The sequence below is a fragment of the Micropterus salmoides genome, unplaced genomic scaffold, assembly GCF_014851395.1.
Source record: "Micropterus salmoides isolate LMB-PRFRI ecotype aquatic unplaced genomic scaffold, ASM1485139v1 Ms_hic_scaffold_16, whole genome shotgun sequence".
In the NCBI taxonomy this organism is placed as follows: domain Eukaryota; kingdom Metazoa; phylum Chordata; class Actinopteri; order Centrarchiformes; family Centrarchidae; genus Micropterus; species Micropterus salmoides.
Genome location: NW_024040707.1, coordinates 6,374,802 through 6,393,045, shown reverse-complemented (window position 1 = coordinate 6,393,045; position 18,244 = coordinate 6,374,802). Strand labels below are relative to the sequence as shown.

At 41.1% G+C, this 18,244-nt stretch overlaps 1 protein-coding gene across 2 annotated transcripts in view; it reads left to right on the top strand.

Moving 5' to 3' along the window:
- Positions 1-17,631, top strand: part of spryd3 (SPRY domain containing 3) — a 62,155-nt gene extending 44,524 nt beyond the window's left edge. For both annotated transcript variants that reach the window (XM_038721831.1, XM_038721833.1), the window contains exons 8-11: positions 3,950-4,007; positions 8,796-8,915; positions 9,388-9,527; positions 13,186-17,631. In XM_038721831.1, coding sequence (XP_038577759.1) covers positions 3,950-4,007; positions 8,796-8,915; positions 9,388-9,527; positions 13,186-13,320 — 453 coding nt within the window. In that variant the 3' untranslated portion in view covers positions 13,321-17,631. The remainder of the gene's footprint in view (positions 1-3,949; positions 4,008-8,795; positions 8,916-9,387; positions 9,528-13,185) is intronic.
- The last annotated feature ends 613 nt before the right edge of the window (positions 17,632-18,244 follow it).

Here is an 18,244-nt window from a genome sequence, read left to right as displayed (position 1 = left end):
TTGGGTCCTTGAATAAACAAAAGCAGCTCTTGCTCATTTCTAGTCGGGGACTATCGTGGGCAGAAATGAAAACTGTCATTACCATTTTGTCAGCTCTAGCTAGCTTGCTAATGAAGCTAACGTTCACACCACGATTTGGTTAAAAATGCCCTTTTTGGTAGGTTTTCATCTGACTCGTGTTTTGTAAGAGGTCTCAAATATTCAGTTGACGGCTACATTCATGTTACCGGGACTGGAACAGCAATGTAGTTGCAGCTTGTTAGTACTCGTATTGTAAGTATGAGAAGGAATATAATAAAATTATTTATTAGTTATTTGGTTCTAACATAATTTGTTTTGGCTGCTTAGATTATATACATGTTCATAATTTTGTATGTGTTTAAATTTAACACAATTAAGAGAAAAGGCTGTAACTAATGTGTTTAGCAGATATAATGTGGCCTTGGGTAACATTGGTGAGTAAACTTCCCCAAATTTAATATTGTATTTGATAAATTGAAATTTTGACCTGATAATAAAACTATATCACAATGACAATCCATCCAAGAGTTGTCAAGACATTTCACTCTGAAACACAAATGTGCTAGAGGAAAAGTTAGGGGATCACCAAAGTCAATAGGCTTCATCCTCTCGGGAACATGAATGTCTGTATGAAAATTTATTACGATTTTTCCGATAGCTGTTGAGGTATTTCAGTCTGGATCAGTGGGTCATCCTGCTCTCATGTCCTGTGTAGAAAAGGGAGTGTTTCAGTTTTTCTCATTAATCCACCATACTTATTTGACAAATAGAGCACATTGAATATATGTTTTGAATTCAAGAAGATGGACACAACGATTACCAAGAAGACAGCAATGAAAACAGGCATTTAATAGTTGATCCATTTATCAGACAGAAGTCTGCGGTTTACATTAAATCACTATTAATCCTCCCGTTATTTGTTTAGCCATCCTTAATGTTGTCTTATTTCAGAGTGTTCCTCAAAATCTGCTCACATCAGTGTCTGTGGATCATCAATCAGGGAGCAAACACCCAGCCGTCGCTCTCCTCCTCATGGAGATGCAGCCCACATGCCAGTCAGCCAGAGGAATCCTCCGGTTTGTGGTCGAGACGAGGGGGAAGAGGAGCAGACTTGGCGGATCAAGGGGTTTCAGGCTTGGAGCAGTAGCTGCATTCCTCTCTCTCTCTCTCTCTCTCTCTCTCTCTCTCTCTCTCTCTCTCTCTCCCCCTCCCTCTCTCTCTCTCTCTCCATTTCCTGTTCCTCAAGCCCCAATAGGGATCTCAGGAAGCATCATTGATGTTTCCCTGATGTCCTGTCCTCAAATGCTGCACTCTGTCTGCCTGGCCCGACCAAGCTTGTCTGTCAGCAGTGTCCCTATTTCTCATGTCTCTTCTCCACACAGGTGCTAATAGTAATAATTTAATTGGCCCTTTTTGTTATTGAGCAATATATTGCCTCTTCAGTCTCTACCTCAAGACATCAATGGCTGTGTTTTTGTTTGGATAAAAAGCACTCTTCTCTTAACTGTGACTCGCCAAAAGCTGACTCTTTCTTTGGACATCATCCTGCTCATATTTTGAATTTCTTTAACTTGAGATGAAAATGCGAGGTCTTTTACGGGCGGCTGTGGCTCAGGCGGGTTGCCCGTTAATCGGAAGGTTGGCGGTTCATTCCACCAGGCTTCATGTCGAAGTGTCCTTGGGCAAGATACTGAATTCCGAATTATGTATGAATGTGTGTGAATGTTAGTTTCTGCTCAGTGTATGAATGTGAGTGAATGCGATGTAGTGTAAAAGCGCTTTGAGTGGTCGCAAAGACTAGAAAGGCGCTATACAAATACGGAGCATTTACAATACTGGCTAAAAAGAAAAGCAGTAGAGAAAGTTTACTAGACTACTGAGAGACAAAAGATTAGCATAATGTCATTGCCGTCCTCCTCCCTCTCTTGTTCAGTAGTGTGTTTCTACAGTTAATGGAGGTGCATCCTAGAAGACAGATAAAAATCTCTGCTAATTACCTCTAATCTTAATCAAAAGTTGGCCCACTAGTTATTTCTGTTGGAATAGTGAAACATGGAGAGAAAGGGATACATATACTATACATGCAGACAGATGGAGACCCATACAAACAAATCCTCAGCTCTGAGATAAGTAGCTGACACTGACAGGTTTGCAAAGCAGAAGGGGCAAACGGAAAGGTTAGCATGTTAACATTATTAAAGGAATTCAACAACCTAATTTAAAACTGCACTGGTCACAATACAGCGCGCTGGGAAACACTGTAAACCTGTAATTTATAGTTGATTGACAGTCAAGCCTGTCAAGCTTTGGGTTTCTCATCATATTGAAGTAGTGTGCATGGAGCAATACTCTGCGTTTAAAGAGTTTGGAGTGTGATTTCTTTTTTTTTAGTAACGTTTCAAAACCAAAAATGAGCAAAAGTGTAAGGAATGAGTAACTGCTCTAACGAAAGCTGCAAAGACTAACTAGCGTACTATTACTTTAGTAGTAACTTAGCATAACTAACAAAGCTAACCAGCATATTATTAACAAACTGCATTATTTTCTGTGGTAACCGGTAATGTTAGAAATGACATCGGTAACATCCAGTGTATAGTGGTGTAGTGATTTTAGGCTAATAATAGCAGCTCTATCCACTCTTTATTGGATTTAGGGAAGTTTACAAAGCTACCCCAGCCAAACTGGTTACCTGATACAGCATTATGTTTCCCAAACTCATCAGTTAGTCGTCATCCTCTTTTCTCTTGAAATAGTGAAGCATACCACAAAATTTAAAGCTTAAACTCTGTGTTGCTTGTCCACGTTTGTGTGTTTTATAATAGCTAAGCATTCAGCGACAGCATTTTAATTATTGTAATTCCTGTTCATGGGGCAACTCTGGGGCCATCTACACATTTAAAATCCTTTCCAGATTGTATCTGGATATGATTTTAACCGGATTTAATTTACACCTGATATTAATGTGTCTCTAGTGTCCACATTGAGATCCAATCAAGCTCAAACCGAACGTCACATCCTCTTCTTGTTTGCGCGGGTCCAAAATGTGCTCTATATAACTACAGACTTTATCATTCATTTCTGAACTGTCTCTTTCCACAGTGATTTCTTTACCTCCATGGATTATACACTATGTTTGTCTCTCTTCAGCAGGACGCTGATGTAATAGCTCTGCCAGAAAGTGGAACTTAAGTTCCACCTGGTTTCCTTGCACTACCTTTCTTCATCAAGTGGGCTCCTTTCTGTTATTTTAGTAGTTTATATTGAATTTAGCACAACACTGTTGGTACAAATTGCCTGTCTGCACAGTCAAACTTTTGATTTTATTTGCAGAAGACTGTGATTGGTACATACTTCCAACCACATAGTTGTTGAATGCGGATTGACAACGCATTTTGCATTACAACTTGTGTTCAATGCGTCCCTGACCGATTGGATCACCTCCTCAAAAGTGTTTTGGATGCATTTACACCTGTACTTTCATTTGGTCAAGCACTCTTCAAATGCAATCCGATCAACCAAAATGCATTGTAATGCCATGAGTAAATGGGCCATATTAGTTACCTGTCTGTCCTGGGAGAGGCATTTGTTCTGTTGTTTTGTTGTTCCTGAGGTTTCTTCCACTTTTTCCCCCGACGTTCCCCAAGTCGATGGTCTAGGGAGAGAGACGGAGTCGATGCGGGACAGATTGTAAAGCCCCTTAAGACAAATGTTGTTCATTGTGGTTCATTTTATATGGAACCCTTTTTGTAAGTGGTTATTTATTTTAAAGAGTACTTTTCTGGTAGTCAGTGAAATTACCTGGTGTAGTTTTTATTTGAACAATACCTGCAGATTCCTGACTCTCCATGGTGCATAATGTTAAAATCGATCAAATACATGACTGTGAAAAATGTATGTCTGACCTGTGTAACTGTTTGTGTCTGTGCAGGACTACCCTAGGAACAGACACCCGGGATGGAGCCGAGGGTCAGTGGCGTATCATGCAGGTAAAAGTCTCTCTTTCTCTTCCTTTCAGTCTGTGTTGTCAGATTTATCAGAAAGAAGGTTGTGCGTTATTTCCTTTTTTGTGAGTGTGGAATTCCCCCTGTAGGGTTGTTTTGAACGAAATTAAAAAAAAAATCTGATAGTCTTCCTCTAAAGCATCTATCTGCTGCCTTTTTTTAGATGCAAACATCACAGGGCACCGTCTCAGCTGGATGTTAAGGTGCCGAGCACAAACAGAGATCAAGGACGATTGCAGGCAGATAAAAGGGACAGAAAGCAGATAAAGCAGATGGTGACAGCATCAGAAAGAGATGAAGGATCATATCTCCAATCGCTCTCCCTCTGTTTCTGTGGAAGTTTGGTCATCTAAAATATCTCTCTAAGCAGTGAACCGAAAAAAACAACAAACACAAAAAACCTGAGTTTAGTTATCTTTATCTTCTTATGCTTCCACAGACACACACAACACACACAACACACAGTCTTGGTTGTTTGTGACGACAGCCTTGTGAACATTATCTGTACAGGCATCTGCACAAAAACCCCCACAGCTGCCATTCCAGGCACCCCTCGCTATCAGTGCTAAGAGATTAGCTATCAAACGCTGCTGCCATGATATGAGAATTTGTGGTTGTTACTACAAAGTACAAGCTACAGTAGGTAGCCCGCTCTTTATCTGACGGTCCACTGTCACAGTCAAGATCTTGTTAGTCCTTATCAGACCGAAGCAGTTAGGAGCTAGCTGGCTTTTATCGGCGTTATTTTCGTCTGCAGCATCCCCTTGTTAATCTTTCTCACAGGGGATTTCAGCCGCTCTCCCTCTGAATGATTCACACAACACAAATGTCACTCTCTGTCATATGTTTTTCCACCAGAAAATGTGTATGGTTTTATTTTTAGAGGATGGTTTATATACTTTCTTCCAGTTGACCTCCAAATCAGCTATCAAAACACATTTTCTTGTTCACTCTGCACATTCCATTCATGTTTTGAGTCGATGTTTATAGTCCTAAATCCCCATATATCCCTTGCAGATTCCATTTATACTTAGGATATATTAATAATAATAACAGTTTATGCTGTGCGTCCTGCCGGAGTCTGTGGATGGTACCTCATTGCTGAGTGACAGACGAGGCTGGTCATTCACAGGGCCTCACCATGCCAGTCCCAGAGGTCTAGCGCTGCGGTGTGCCTGGTTTGGCTGCCGTGTGTTGGACACCACAGAAATGTGCACGCCCCAGCACAGCTCCCATTAATCTTATTTGTTAGAGACTAAAATGATGTATGTGGTTTTCCACGCTGTGCATATGAGGTTTGCCTTCCCATGCTTGGGTTAATGTGCAGGCTCTAATCCAGCTACTTAAAATCAACAGCCGGGGCCTCTTCTTCATGTCTCCCCTCGCCCCACCACGCATCCGGGATTGATAAAAAAGTAATGTATTGTCAATGTATATAGTCATATACCCACAGCAGGATTGTTTAAAGAAGGAATGACTTTAGCTTTGTAACCAAGAATGCTGTGAAGAGGTGTTTCTGTGACACGTGGTACTTATGTTTATTAACCTTTATGGTTGGTTTTCTTATATTTGGACCTCAGAATCTAAAGGGGCAAATGTCTGCCATGATGTTCTTGTCAGGTTTTAGCTTTGTATGGACTGTTGAAACTCATTATTATATTTTTATCGTAACTCATGTTGTTCTTAATAGCAGCGTGATCCTAATGTTTCTATCATTAGATTTTAAGAAAAAGTTGCTGCAAATAGTATTTTGAGTGATATTAAGCAGCCTGAAGGCAAATACATAAATTACTTAATGATTTAATGCAGTATTCCTCCTTTTCAAATTTATACCTTGCATGTACAGTTTGATTACCCTGATTTATGATGCGTTGTACTGGGCACGTGACCAGTGTTGACCTGGATCACATGTAATGTGTATTATTGACTTTTAAAGTTGTTATTTTACTCAAGGTATATATTCCAGTTATGTACACGAATGCCGGCCAACCATATTACTGCTCTATTGTATAGCTTGTATAGTTTGAGAGTTCTTTGGCCTGCGCTGGTGTTACCACGAGTGTTTGTGTTGGGATCTGGCCCAGTGTGGACCTCCATCCCGCGTGTTGGCTCGGGCTGGCTCCGCAAGTTAATGGGCCGTGGGGCACTGCGGGCCCCTGTGGGCCCTATCACGAGCAACCAGCCATCCAACCAGTGAGTGCTCCTCAGCAAGCCTCATTAACCCTGTCACCCCCTCCAAACCCCCATCAGTGACTCACACGTGCTATGACTCAACACCCGCAGATGAAGGATGTGCCCCACCGCCACCGTCCATCCCTCACCACCAAGCCAACCTGAAATAATAGGGCTCAGTCTAACTTCAGTGACGGGGTCTTATCTGATTCTAGCTCAGGTTCTGCAAAAACAAATATTTAATACCAACATGTTGTTTTGGGGGATTATATTACCTTCTTACCTAACGGGTAAGATTTGGCAAAAACGACCAATCTATTATCACAATCCTTGACGGTAAATTTTCCCTCACTGTACCTGCCGTGATGTCTGAATAAGTATGTATAAAATCTACTTTTGTAAACAAACCAACCAAGGCTGCAGCTAACTGTTATTTTACATATTTTATCTGGCAGTTCTCAAACATTTTGTCTATAAAATGTCATAGTGATGAAATCCAATTGCTTGTTTGTCCAACTGTCCAAAACCCAGAGATAAAGAGTTCATTATCAAGAAAAGCAGCACATCCTGAAATTGAAGAAGCTGGAACTAGAAAAATTTAATGACTATCAAAACCGTTGCAAATAATTTTCTGCCTATCCACAAATCCTTTCAGCTCTAAAACCAACACAAAGTTGTTTGTCAGAGAGCTAAAACCTGTCTCCAGCAAATCTTGCATACCCACTGAACCCATCAGCCTAATGATTTTTTTGCACATTTATGACTGTATGCTCAGGGACCTCTCGTGGTTGCGGTGATTCACAATTTTGAACAACAATGTCATTGACTGATCCTTTTGTAAAGCTTAGACTTTTGTCTTTTGAGCAGTATTCACCATTTTACGATATACGTTACAACAAAACAAAAGGCATTTCTAGCAATCGACTAGACGAAATAAAGTCTTACCTAGTCTGTTGCAGGCCACATTTTGGCCTTTGTCGTAGCTCAAAAACTGCCATCCAGAGAAAATTTAGTTTTGTGTTACAACAAAATGTTCTAAATAATGTTTCTCCTCTTCATTCTACTACTGTCATTCATACACGCTGGACATTCAGCCTGCCCTGCACACCCTGTTACCTTCCCAAATGGCCCCAGACTCTTTTTCATGTTTTAGGAGTCTGTGAAGTCATTGTTCCCTGGGCAGGGAAGCCCAGTCTTTTCCAGACAAACTCTCATGTTACTAAAGAGCCTGTTTTCTTGTTCCCAGCTGGTCTCAGTCCTCGGTCAGGTTCTGTCAGCCATAGAGCCTGCGCTCCCCTCCCCGTGGGAGCGTCTCCAAACCCACCTCCGGTATTCACCATGTTGTTGCTGCTTGGATCACCCTTAGATCCAGCACCTGGTGGCGGTCACAGTAGCTACCTCTGTTAGCTTCACAGACAACTGCCTCAGTTTATGATCTTGACTCTTGCATTAACACCATCACCAGTATTCTGCTGCTCCGTACACTCCACCATCCTCAGAGCCAAACCTTGGTCAACACCTCTATGCTAATTTTAAACTCTCTAGTCTCATAAACATGAATTTAAAAATTTTCCGCCACAGTTCAGCTCTGATTCCTGTGTCTCAATTTCCATCCTTTTTAGCACCAAAGCACACTTGAGAAAAGCAGCAGAACATTTTATTGTGTGCTAAAACATAGCTCCAGTTACTGTCTCAAACATCCGCCCAGCCCCATCAGGATTTTCTCACCTTTCCTGCCCCAGTGAATTAGCTCCATCCTTAGGCCCAAACCTGGACGTCCACACCCCACCTCACCTCCAGCACCAGCCCATGTCGCTCTCTAAAGCCCTGCTCTGCTATTTTTAGCCGTGCTGCGACTCTGCCGGCGTGGCTGCACCGTTTGCCCGGTGTGTGGTGTTGTGACAAGGCCCCGCATGGGAGCCGTAATGATACAGTGTCTCCGTCTCCCTCCCGGTGCTAAGATAGAGATTGTTTAAACAGTATCCTGGGCCGGGGACGGGTCCCATGACAACTTCATAAATATTTACCAGCAGCAGCCACGCTGCTTCGCTTGAGGAGAGCTCGTCTGCTGGCTGCCTCTGCAATGTTTTTCTTTAGCCCTTTTTTTCCCCATTGTTGTCTCTTGCAACTGTAGTATGTGTTGTTTTGCTGATTTCCTTTGGATGTTGTCTTTTTTTTGGGGGGGGGGGGAGAAGTGTTTTTACTAGAGCTGCTTTCGTCTTTACACATCATCATCTCACTGGAATGTCAGGATGTCCTGAATGAGGCACTACATTGTATGTACACATGTTGCACACTGTGGTAAACACATTAAAACGTCTTGTAAGTCAAGTTCAGCAAAGGGCCACCTGTGTGGGACATAAATGACCCCACACAGGGCATCTGAATTCAAAGCTTTCTTCAAGACTTCTGCAAAAATCTGTTTCCTCAAAGGAAAGGCGTGTTTGGTTTTAAGAAGTCTGAAATTTGGTGTTAATTATTATATAATCAGGTATTACATTTCATTCTGTGTGGTGTTTAGAAGTTCTTATTAGTCTTATTAGACACATATGCTTTGTTGAGTAATAAATAAGTTTCTTTCTTGCTACTCCTATCTGACAGATGATGGCAAGATCTTTCACGGCAGCGGCGTTGGAGACGCTTTTGGTCCTCGCTGCTTCAAAGGTGACATCATGGGCTGTGGCATCATGTTTCCACGAGACTACATCCTGGATGGAGACGGTGAGGGCAGAGGGTGCAGGTGCTGCAATTACACTGTCACTCATTAGAGTGTTTGATTTGTCCGTGGGAGGTTTCGCTCTTAAACCTGCTTATGGTGGTTTAGCTAGCTTTGTTGGGAAATAAACTGAATGCAAACCAAGACACCCCCACAAGGAAAGCAGAACAGTTACTGAAAGGGCCCACTCCCTTTCCCTGAGAGACAAATATAGGCTTTCCTGCTCTCAGGTGGTTTCCGTACATCCGTTTCAAATGATTAAACCTATGATAATTTGTAAGAACTGTAGTATTCAAACTAACAAAACATCTCAGGTTGAGGCATTAATTAACATTTTTTGCTGTCTTACTGCTCTGCACTGTTTTTCCTGGCCTGGTATTTTTTCAGTGTGTAAAACGTGTGGCACAGCTGCAACTCAGCTTGCACATGAAAGCCTCTACCTCTACTCGAACGCGCTGTGCTCTGTTTGGTCCCCAGGTGACACGGACGAGTGGGATCGGCTGGAGGTCCGCTCTAGTAACGCAGGCGTTCAGAACGTTCTGTACCTCAACGACGAAGAGGAGGAAGAGGAAGATGGGGAACAGGTAGAGCAGGGACAGGAGGGCAGGAAGGTCACGGTGAGGAACACTCATAAACACGACACAGCTGTGTTAACCATTGCTACTAGGGGTGTGACGAGACACTTAACTGACGAGACGAGATGCGAGATGAGATTTTAACACAATTTTTAATAAATCTTTAATGCTAAATTATATGAATTTTTGTTTAGTATTAAACACTTTATTTCCTGCATTCTGATGAATTTTTCTGCATCAATTTATGGTGATTTTTTTTTTATGTATGTAGAGAAACTCAGGTGGCAGGTGACAAAATCTATAGCCTAACTGTAATAGAATATAATGCAGTGCAGCTCTCAGTCATTCTGTGCTGCTTTTCAGATCTATTTCCCCTGTAGATTTTCTTTTCTCATGTAAAATCATCCCTGCTGAGGCTTGATTTAGTCTTCACTCCTCTTCTGTGTCTTTGTTTGGGGAAGTAACCTCTTTAAATGTGCCTGTGGCAGCTTTTCACCTCAATTAGAAATGATTTAATTTTTATTCAGTTATAAACTCCTGGACTTTAATAGCTCCTGTGTTTCAGCAGGTTTTCTGCTCGTGTTCAAAACTTTCAGCACATTCAGAATCTCTCACATATCTCTGTTCTCTGACATGTCAAGAAAAAAGTCCTAATATTAAGAGACTATTGTCATCATTTGATGAGAAGTCTACCTGCTCTTTACTCTGCTGTGCATTACGTTATTGATCCCTTCAGACCATTTGATCAACGCAGTTTGGGAGTGCATGTGAAACCGGAAGTAACTGAAACACTGATCAGGCAAAATCTCACCACAGATCCACACACACACGTTAACTTCAGCAGCTCTGATAAAGTGCAGCTCACAGTCCCAAACAGAGCAAAGTTGCACTTAGGTTTTTAGATGTGTATGTTGCAAAACTCTACCAGCGACGTTACCACTCGTCACAGCTGTCTGGACTCACAGCGCGAGCAGTGCGGTTGATTACTATCAGGGAGTTCGCCGGTGTGGCATCAGCAGGCGCTCCGCGAGTCTGTCTTATCCGTTATACAATTGTATTTCACTGCGAGAGAAAATTAATGTGTGGCTTGACAGCATGTAAAATACATCACACCCCTTTTTGCTAAACACATGTAAACTACGCAGGTTTTAGATTCATGAGCATTTTATGATCAAGAGAAATATTTGCCTGTTTAGCTGCCAGATTGATGATGCATTCACAGGCTAGCTGCTAAATGTGTCTGTCCGTGAGCTGGTGGTGTACAGGTGGCTTTTAGAGCTTTTTTGGTGCGGCCAAAAATAACGCTATGAAAGCAATGAGAGCAAACCAAAACAGTAAAATTGTGGCCTGACAGCTTATCAACAAGCTGAAACTGTCTAGAGCCTAGAGGAACTGCAGATTCAGGTCACATCACCACAAGCTAACCCCTTAAACATTGTTTTAACACCGTCCTTTGATACTGTGTTATAATAAAACTATTGATTTATAGTCGCTTTAAATAAAGACTGATCAATCATTAATATTCGCACAAACATTTTTAGAACCACATTTAGGGACCTCTTCAATATGAGTATTAGAGTTCTACTATGACAGCATTTTCCCTTAAATTCTTTAACATGTGTGTCTGTCGCCAAGCCAGAAACCTTCCAGATAATGAAGAAGGAACAGTTCAATGCAACTGTAGTGAAAGGACAACAAGCACTGTTATCGATAACCAATTCCTAGTGAAATGTTGTGACATTTTTTTAATGAAAACTCCAAACAAACCCCAAACCCACAGCCAGTATGATCTAAAATCGTTATAGCTTGCGCAACTGGTAGTGGTGAGCCAGCAGTAAACATGATTATCTTACCAGGAGCTAAAAGCGGACCCTTGACTTTTGTCTGGTATTGGACAGGTTTTGTAATCAGAACTTTTTCGGGGTTAATTAGCACTGTGGGAATGAACCAGACTTTCAACCAAAACAGTGAGCTGAAAGACACTAAAGCTGAGTTTAGTCTGTTCTACAATACATCCCAAATCACAATAGGGAAAGCATTACCAAAAACAAAATACTGTATATAAACAAAATCAAAACTTCAGAAGTAGGTATCGACTTTTTTGAAGTGGGGAAAAAAAAGTTTCTGATATGATTAGACTGTATATAAAACCTCATTTTTTTTCTTTTTAAAGGGACAATGCACATTGATCAACACGAGGACTTCAGTCCATTATGTAAATGTACCAGATTTACATAAGTTCACTTTCTGGATGCGAAAGTAAACTTGAACTAATTTAATTAAAAACCATACTGTGCATCCATACAGTATGGAGGTGTACATAATGTAAACAAAGGAAGGAGGACAGAAATGCGTCACGATTGATCTACCGATTATTTTCTTGGTTAATTATTTGATCTTTTAAAATGCAAGAAAATTGCACAAAACCTCCCAGAGCCCACAGCGACATCTTCAGATGTCTTGTTTCGTTCGACCAATGGTCCAAATCTCAAACATATTCAGTTTACTATCATAGCAAAGTTAAACAAACCAGACAATATTCTCATTTGAGAAGCTGGAACCGATTGATTAATTAATCAATCATATCCGTCAGTGCAGGATTAAGCCTGTCAGCCATACATTGACACCCACTATGCTCTGTGTTGGTATATTCTGAATATTAAATCCATTATTTCTTTTGGCAACTCTTCATCGAACACACTTCACAGCAGTTATTTCATATTACTTAACTTGCATCACAGCAATTACTTTCGTATTGTGGTGTAACTTTGCTTCTGTGGGACGCGTCACTGTGACCTGTTTATATTTCACCACGCCTTGCTGTAACATCACTCCTGCAACTGTGGTTTTCACTTTGTCTGGACTCGTAGCCTCTGGGCTAACTTGCCCCCACACAGTTGCGCAAGTAGAGGCCAGCTGGGGGGGGGGGGGGTCACTGAGCGGGTGTGAGTGCATGCAGGGCAGAAACCCAAGTGGGTGAGAACAGAACAGGCCGGGTTGTAATCCAGGGGTTTGTCAATATTTATTCAGCAGGACACATTACCCTCAATGCACTGCTCCTTGACATCACAGAGGTCTCTGTGGGCATGGCTGCACGTGTGCGCGGGTGACGGGGGGAGGGGGTTGTTGGTGTTCAAACCAATGAAGCCTGTTGCAGATTTACTCACCCTTCATTTGTAATTGAATAGCGGTTAAGCCTTTCTTTTTTCGAGTGGGTGGTACAGTAAATGTTTGATATGTGACTCAGCCTGATTTATCGTAGACACACACTCCACAGTACTTCACTTGTTGTTTTAGTGTGTCGGTATTTGCCCTCAGACTTGGGAAGAAGCCCTCGGTATTAGCATTGAAAGGCTTGTTGATGTTCTTTTGAGAACAGCTGGATAATGTTTGATCACTCGCTGATTTAGTAGAGACATGTACTGTAAACACTGACTTTTTTTTTTTTCTCTCCAAGAACACAGACGTTACTCTGTCACCTGTTTGTTTAACGATATTTCCTAACTGCACATAATTCCTGTTTACAACTGGCACACTGAGTGCTCTCAAATGAAGTCTGTATTGGTATCATTATGAAAAGACTTTTCTTTCATGACTAATTGTTCCAATGCTTCATCAGTGGATTTACAGTGAAAAGCGTGTGTGTGTGTGTGTGTGTGTGTGTGTTTAAACTCACTCTCGCCCCCCTGTGGTCCTGCAGGTGTTCTTCACAAGGAATGGGAAGCTGATGGGCCGGAGGGAGGTGGTGGTTCCTCCTGGGGGCCTCTACCCCACCGTGGGGATGCTGAGCAGCGGAGAGAAGGTCAAGGTGGATTTGCATCCCCTCAGCGGATGAGCTGAGAGCGTGAGCTGGACAAATGACGCCCTGCAAACAGCTGGCTGCACTGTAGAGCTCACCCACAGTAGCCTAGCATGCTGCTAACACTCGCCAGAACACGCTCAGTTCAGCCGCACACATGCACGTCACCTGTCGTCTTCCTCGACACTGCCTCGGCTTTAATTTATAAGACTTGTAAATTTCACAGTCCTCACAGAAACACAACCAGATTGTGGCTGTGAAGTAGCAGAGTGAGAAGGTCCTACCTGGGCTGTGTAGGGTTACAGCATGCAAAGCACAGGAGTAGACAGCTGCACCTCGAGGCTAAACGCTCCTGGAAGATATTTAACTGGTAATTCTATGCAATCTGTACTGCTACCACCATCTCACACCTAAACTCCCTCTCCATGCAGTGTGTTTCTGAAACACTGGGCTGTAAAATCCCTCTCATGAGGTCTGGCACAGTTGGTTTATTTCATTTGTCACAACCCCAAGCAAAGCAGAGCAAGGCCAACAGTTGTGCCAAGTCAGAGCTCGTTGGCCGCTTATGTTTCACGGAATACACCATCTCTCTCTCTCTCTCTCTCTTCTAGTCTTTCACACACTCTTTCCCAACCTCCCTCTGCTGCTCCTCTCTCTCTCTCTGGGTGAGGCTGCCCTCCTGTGAGTGATCAGGGACCTGCTGTTGACCCACCTCGCTCGCTGCACTCCCGGAGCTGGCTGGAAGTGAACAGTGGATCTGTTTCCACACTCATTTTGTGTGAGGTTATTGTTGAGGGTTGTTATGTGTTTTGGTCATCACAACCTCACATAAGATGCTGTTACTGAGCAGCGTCTTTCCTAAGAGTGGATGAATCGATTTCTGAGTGTTTGATAGTTTCATGTTGGAGCCAGAGTACAAATAAAAACGCGTCAGGTATATTTTCTACAATCGATGTGGTAAATACACATTTAAATTCATCTTCTACATCAAAAGTTCAGGGAATGTGTTTTGTTTTTGCACTTTGAGAAACTGAGACCTTTGGGGCAGACATGCATACAGTAGGTGGTCAAAATAAAAGAAACACCTTCCAGGATAGTGTGATGCAACACCACAATCCACAGCCATAAGAATAACCATAGAGTTAAATAAAAACCACTCAAATGTAACTTTGCAAACCTCACACAGAAGTACAATATGCAGGTATATTGTATTCATAGTTATCAGCCACGTGACGTACGCGGAGACCTGGAGGCCAAAACAACAGACCAAGATAGGAGCTCACACTGGACTCCCTCGTAGAGATACCGCAAAGGCAGTTTTATTAAAGCAAATTTTATTTAGATCACCTCTCAACTCAAGAAAAAGATAAATATGGACACAAACTGCAAGTGTTGGGCACTTGCAATCCATATACACCACCCGCTGCCGTATTTCCGCCATTAAAAACCGCCAGGCCCCCTGCCAGCGCTCGACTGTGGTAATGTTTTACGTTTACCTTGTAGGGATTCCCTCACCTAACGCAGCTCAGGCTTGTCTCCTCGTCAACGTTTTTTTGCCCTCCAAGGGAGCGTTTTCCGTGGAATGTGACGTCACGTGAAAACCTAACCCATCATGCTGTTATGTGTTACTCTGTGTTTTAACATTTTGTTCTGCTTTTGTACAGGTTTCACTCACTGTGCATGTTTGCCCTCAATACGAAAGATTATTTCCCATCTTCATTTCCTTTTAAACCAGAAAGTTCAAATGATGATGTGACATTTTGCAAGTAATTTAAAAGAGAATGGAAACAATTCTGCTCGAATAAATTTCTTGCTGTTGTACTGATAACTTGATAGGTGAGAATTTAGGATTAGAATTTGCTGCTGGGTGTTTTTTTAAGATAAAGACAATGATGTTTTGGTTGCTGCATGTTTAAAAAAAAGTCCAAGAAAAATACTTGGATCACAAAGCCGGATTAGTCTGTTGGCTGTCTATCGTTGGGCTCGACTCATCACAAAGCCGACTTTTAACCAGGCTAGATCACCGTTGGTAACCTGTGCCGAAATGGAGCATAACCAGATCAAAACTACTGGCCAATCAAATCACTGAAGTTAGTGAGTCGTCATTCCTACGGTGTACAAAAGTGCTGTAGTTTACAAGTAACAGAGAAATCTTTTTAAAATTAACAAAAATTGCGTTGCCTTGATAACTTTACCTTGGGCTGCAACTAACTATTATTTTCATATTAAACATTAATCCGCTGGTTATTTTCTTAATTGATTAAGCATTCGGTCTGTAACATGTCAGAAGATTTGGAACATTATGTTACAATTTCCTAAAACCCAAGTTGATGTCTTCAAATTGCTTGTTTTATCCGATCAATAGGCTATAGGTTAACACAATAATGAACAATTTACTGTAACATAAGACAAAGAAACTGGAAAACTGGAACCTGGGAATATTTTGTCCTTATGCTTTTAAGATGACTGAAACGATAAATCAATTATAAAATAGCTGACCAAACATTTCTTTCTTTCCATGAACCAATCAATTAATCCACTAAGCATTTCAGCTCTCTATAATGAATGGTAATTATATCTGCATTTTAATTGCACACCCTGTTAATTAACTCAGTAAATTATAATCCTATCATTATCATAGTCGGAGTCGGCTGCTGATCACAGAGTTGGCGGTTTGATCCCCAATTTCCTTGAGTTCGCTGCCATTGATGTGAGAGTATGTGTGAATCAGATTGAAATTGTTAAGCGCCTTGGAGAAAACCATTATATAAATTACCTTTTTTTTAATGGTATTTCTCATCTCTGCTTTGGCAGCAGTCTACTTTTAACTCTTTATATGGACCAAAAAATGTCACTAATAAAAAAAAAAAAATTATACTCGCTTTTTAATTTACAGGCTCTGTACTTTAACAAACTCCTGCTAGAGAATTAATCCGATCAACTCCAAATTTGTGCAGTGCAATCTGAAGACCTTTGCGATTCTAAATTGCGAAGTGTTTTCGGATTCGTCAAACGGTGTTGCCGTAGCGAAGCAGTGAATTTCGACGTTCCAAAATAAGCAAGCATGCAAACAGATTCAATGTTACAAGTATCAAGCTACTGTTTCACCTTCCGCATTTCATTTTTACAAACCTAACCATCAATCGAGTAATGGAGAAAATAATCAGCAGGTGAATCATTAATTAAAATAATAGTTGCACTCAAAATATTTCAAAATGAGCTCCACCAATACCAACAGTAAAATCCTGCTTTTACATTAATGCCTGAAGAATAATCTAATGATATATAATACTAACAGTCACAGGGACATTTACAGCTTGTAATACTTTAAATACATTTCCTGGTTATACTTACAAACTTACTTTTAATGGTATATTTTTACAGTGTGGTATTAGTACTTTTACTTCAGTAAAGTATCTAAATACTTGCTTCACCATTGTTAAATACCATTTATACAGAACTCAGTGAAGACCGTTAAGACAGACAGACTAAGTTGAGCTTTCTTTGTGATACAGACCCCAGAACTAAAACAATCTGCACAGGTGAATGAGAAATACTGTTTGTCATGTCGCGTCATAGTGGGAGCTGGTTTCCACACAAATAATTCAGAATGATGATTTTGTTTTCCGTCTGTTTGATTAAAGGGAATGACGATATCAATGCTATTATACTGTATCAGCTAAATGGTTAACCAGCCTCTTCATCTCATCAAATTGCAACTTTCCACATGTATATTTGTCCATTACAACATCAGCGGCCCTGTAACGTAATCTATACATTCATCTGCACCTTCCCGTGAGGTGCACACGGCAGGCTCATCATTCGCACACTAGGATGCTGCAGACAGTAATGCTAGAAATATAAAGTGATGTAAAATTACTACCCAGGGTTAAATATTAAATCACATCTGCTGGAGATTGTATGTTTGTTTTTAGCTGTTGTCATGCATTTGTTTTTAGAGCCATTGGTGTAAAAAAAAAAAAAAAACATTCGGTCTTGTATTTCCTGTCCTGCAGGGCTGGATAGAGACTTTAAGTTCAGGTTGTCACAGACTGAACTGTAAAAACTTATATGCTAGATGGTGCAAAGATATTAATGAGACACTGATGTGGACATTTCAGGCCGCATCTAAGTTCAGGGTATTAAAATCACTTGTATTAAAGTTTACAGAAAGTTTCACGGTTCAACCAAATTAGAGCTAAATCTGATTTCAAATGTTTTGTAGTGTCTCCAACTTTACTCACTAAAGGACTCCTGTGATAATTCCTCGCCTTGATGATTTGCACTATAATGGCCTTGTTCAGTACATGTATGATCATCAATAAAGGTTTCAGTAATGTAAAAAAAGTAATGGCTTCATTTTCTTTGAAATGCTTTAAAAATGAAGTGTCTGATTTACTGATACGTGGTCTCACCTTGTATAAAAGGGTTTATAAATTCTGCTTTAATATTTTACAAAAGTTTTAAACCTCTGGTTTAAAGGGTAATTTGGGTATTTTAAAATCCACAGAAAGTGCTTTTAGCCTCCGACAGGCAGATTGTTTTACAAGGCGTTTGACAGCATCATGGAAAGAATCCCTATGAGTGACTCCTGGTGACGCCCTTTGTTATTAACCAGAGAAAGAAGTCAATCAAGGACAGTTCTCGCTCAGAAGGAAGACGATGGTGGAAACAGTTTGTTGTGTTGGAGTACCATCGGAAATAAAGTCTTGCTAGGAGTGTGTACACCCCCCTCCCGCCTTGTTTCCACATATACTGTCACAACTGGGGCACAACTGTAGACAAGAGACTTTGTCAAAGCTGTGATATCTGATTTAAATGTAATTAAACCCAAATGTAAACACTATGGTGCATGTACAGTATTTTAATACAGCCTCAGAGCAGCTAGCATGGCCATAGACTTGTTTTTGCACATTAACATACTGCAGTGTTCGACACAGGATAAGCAACCCAAACAAAA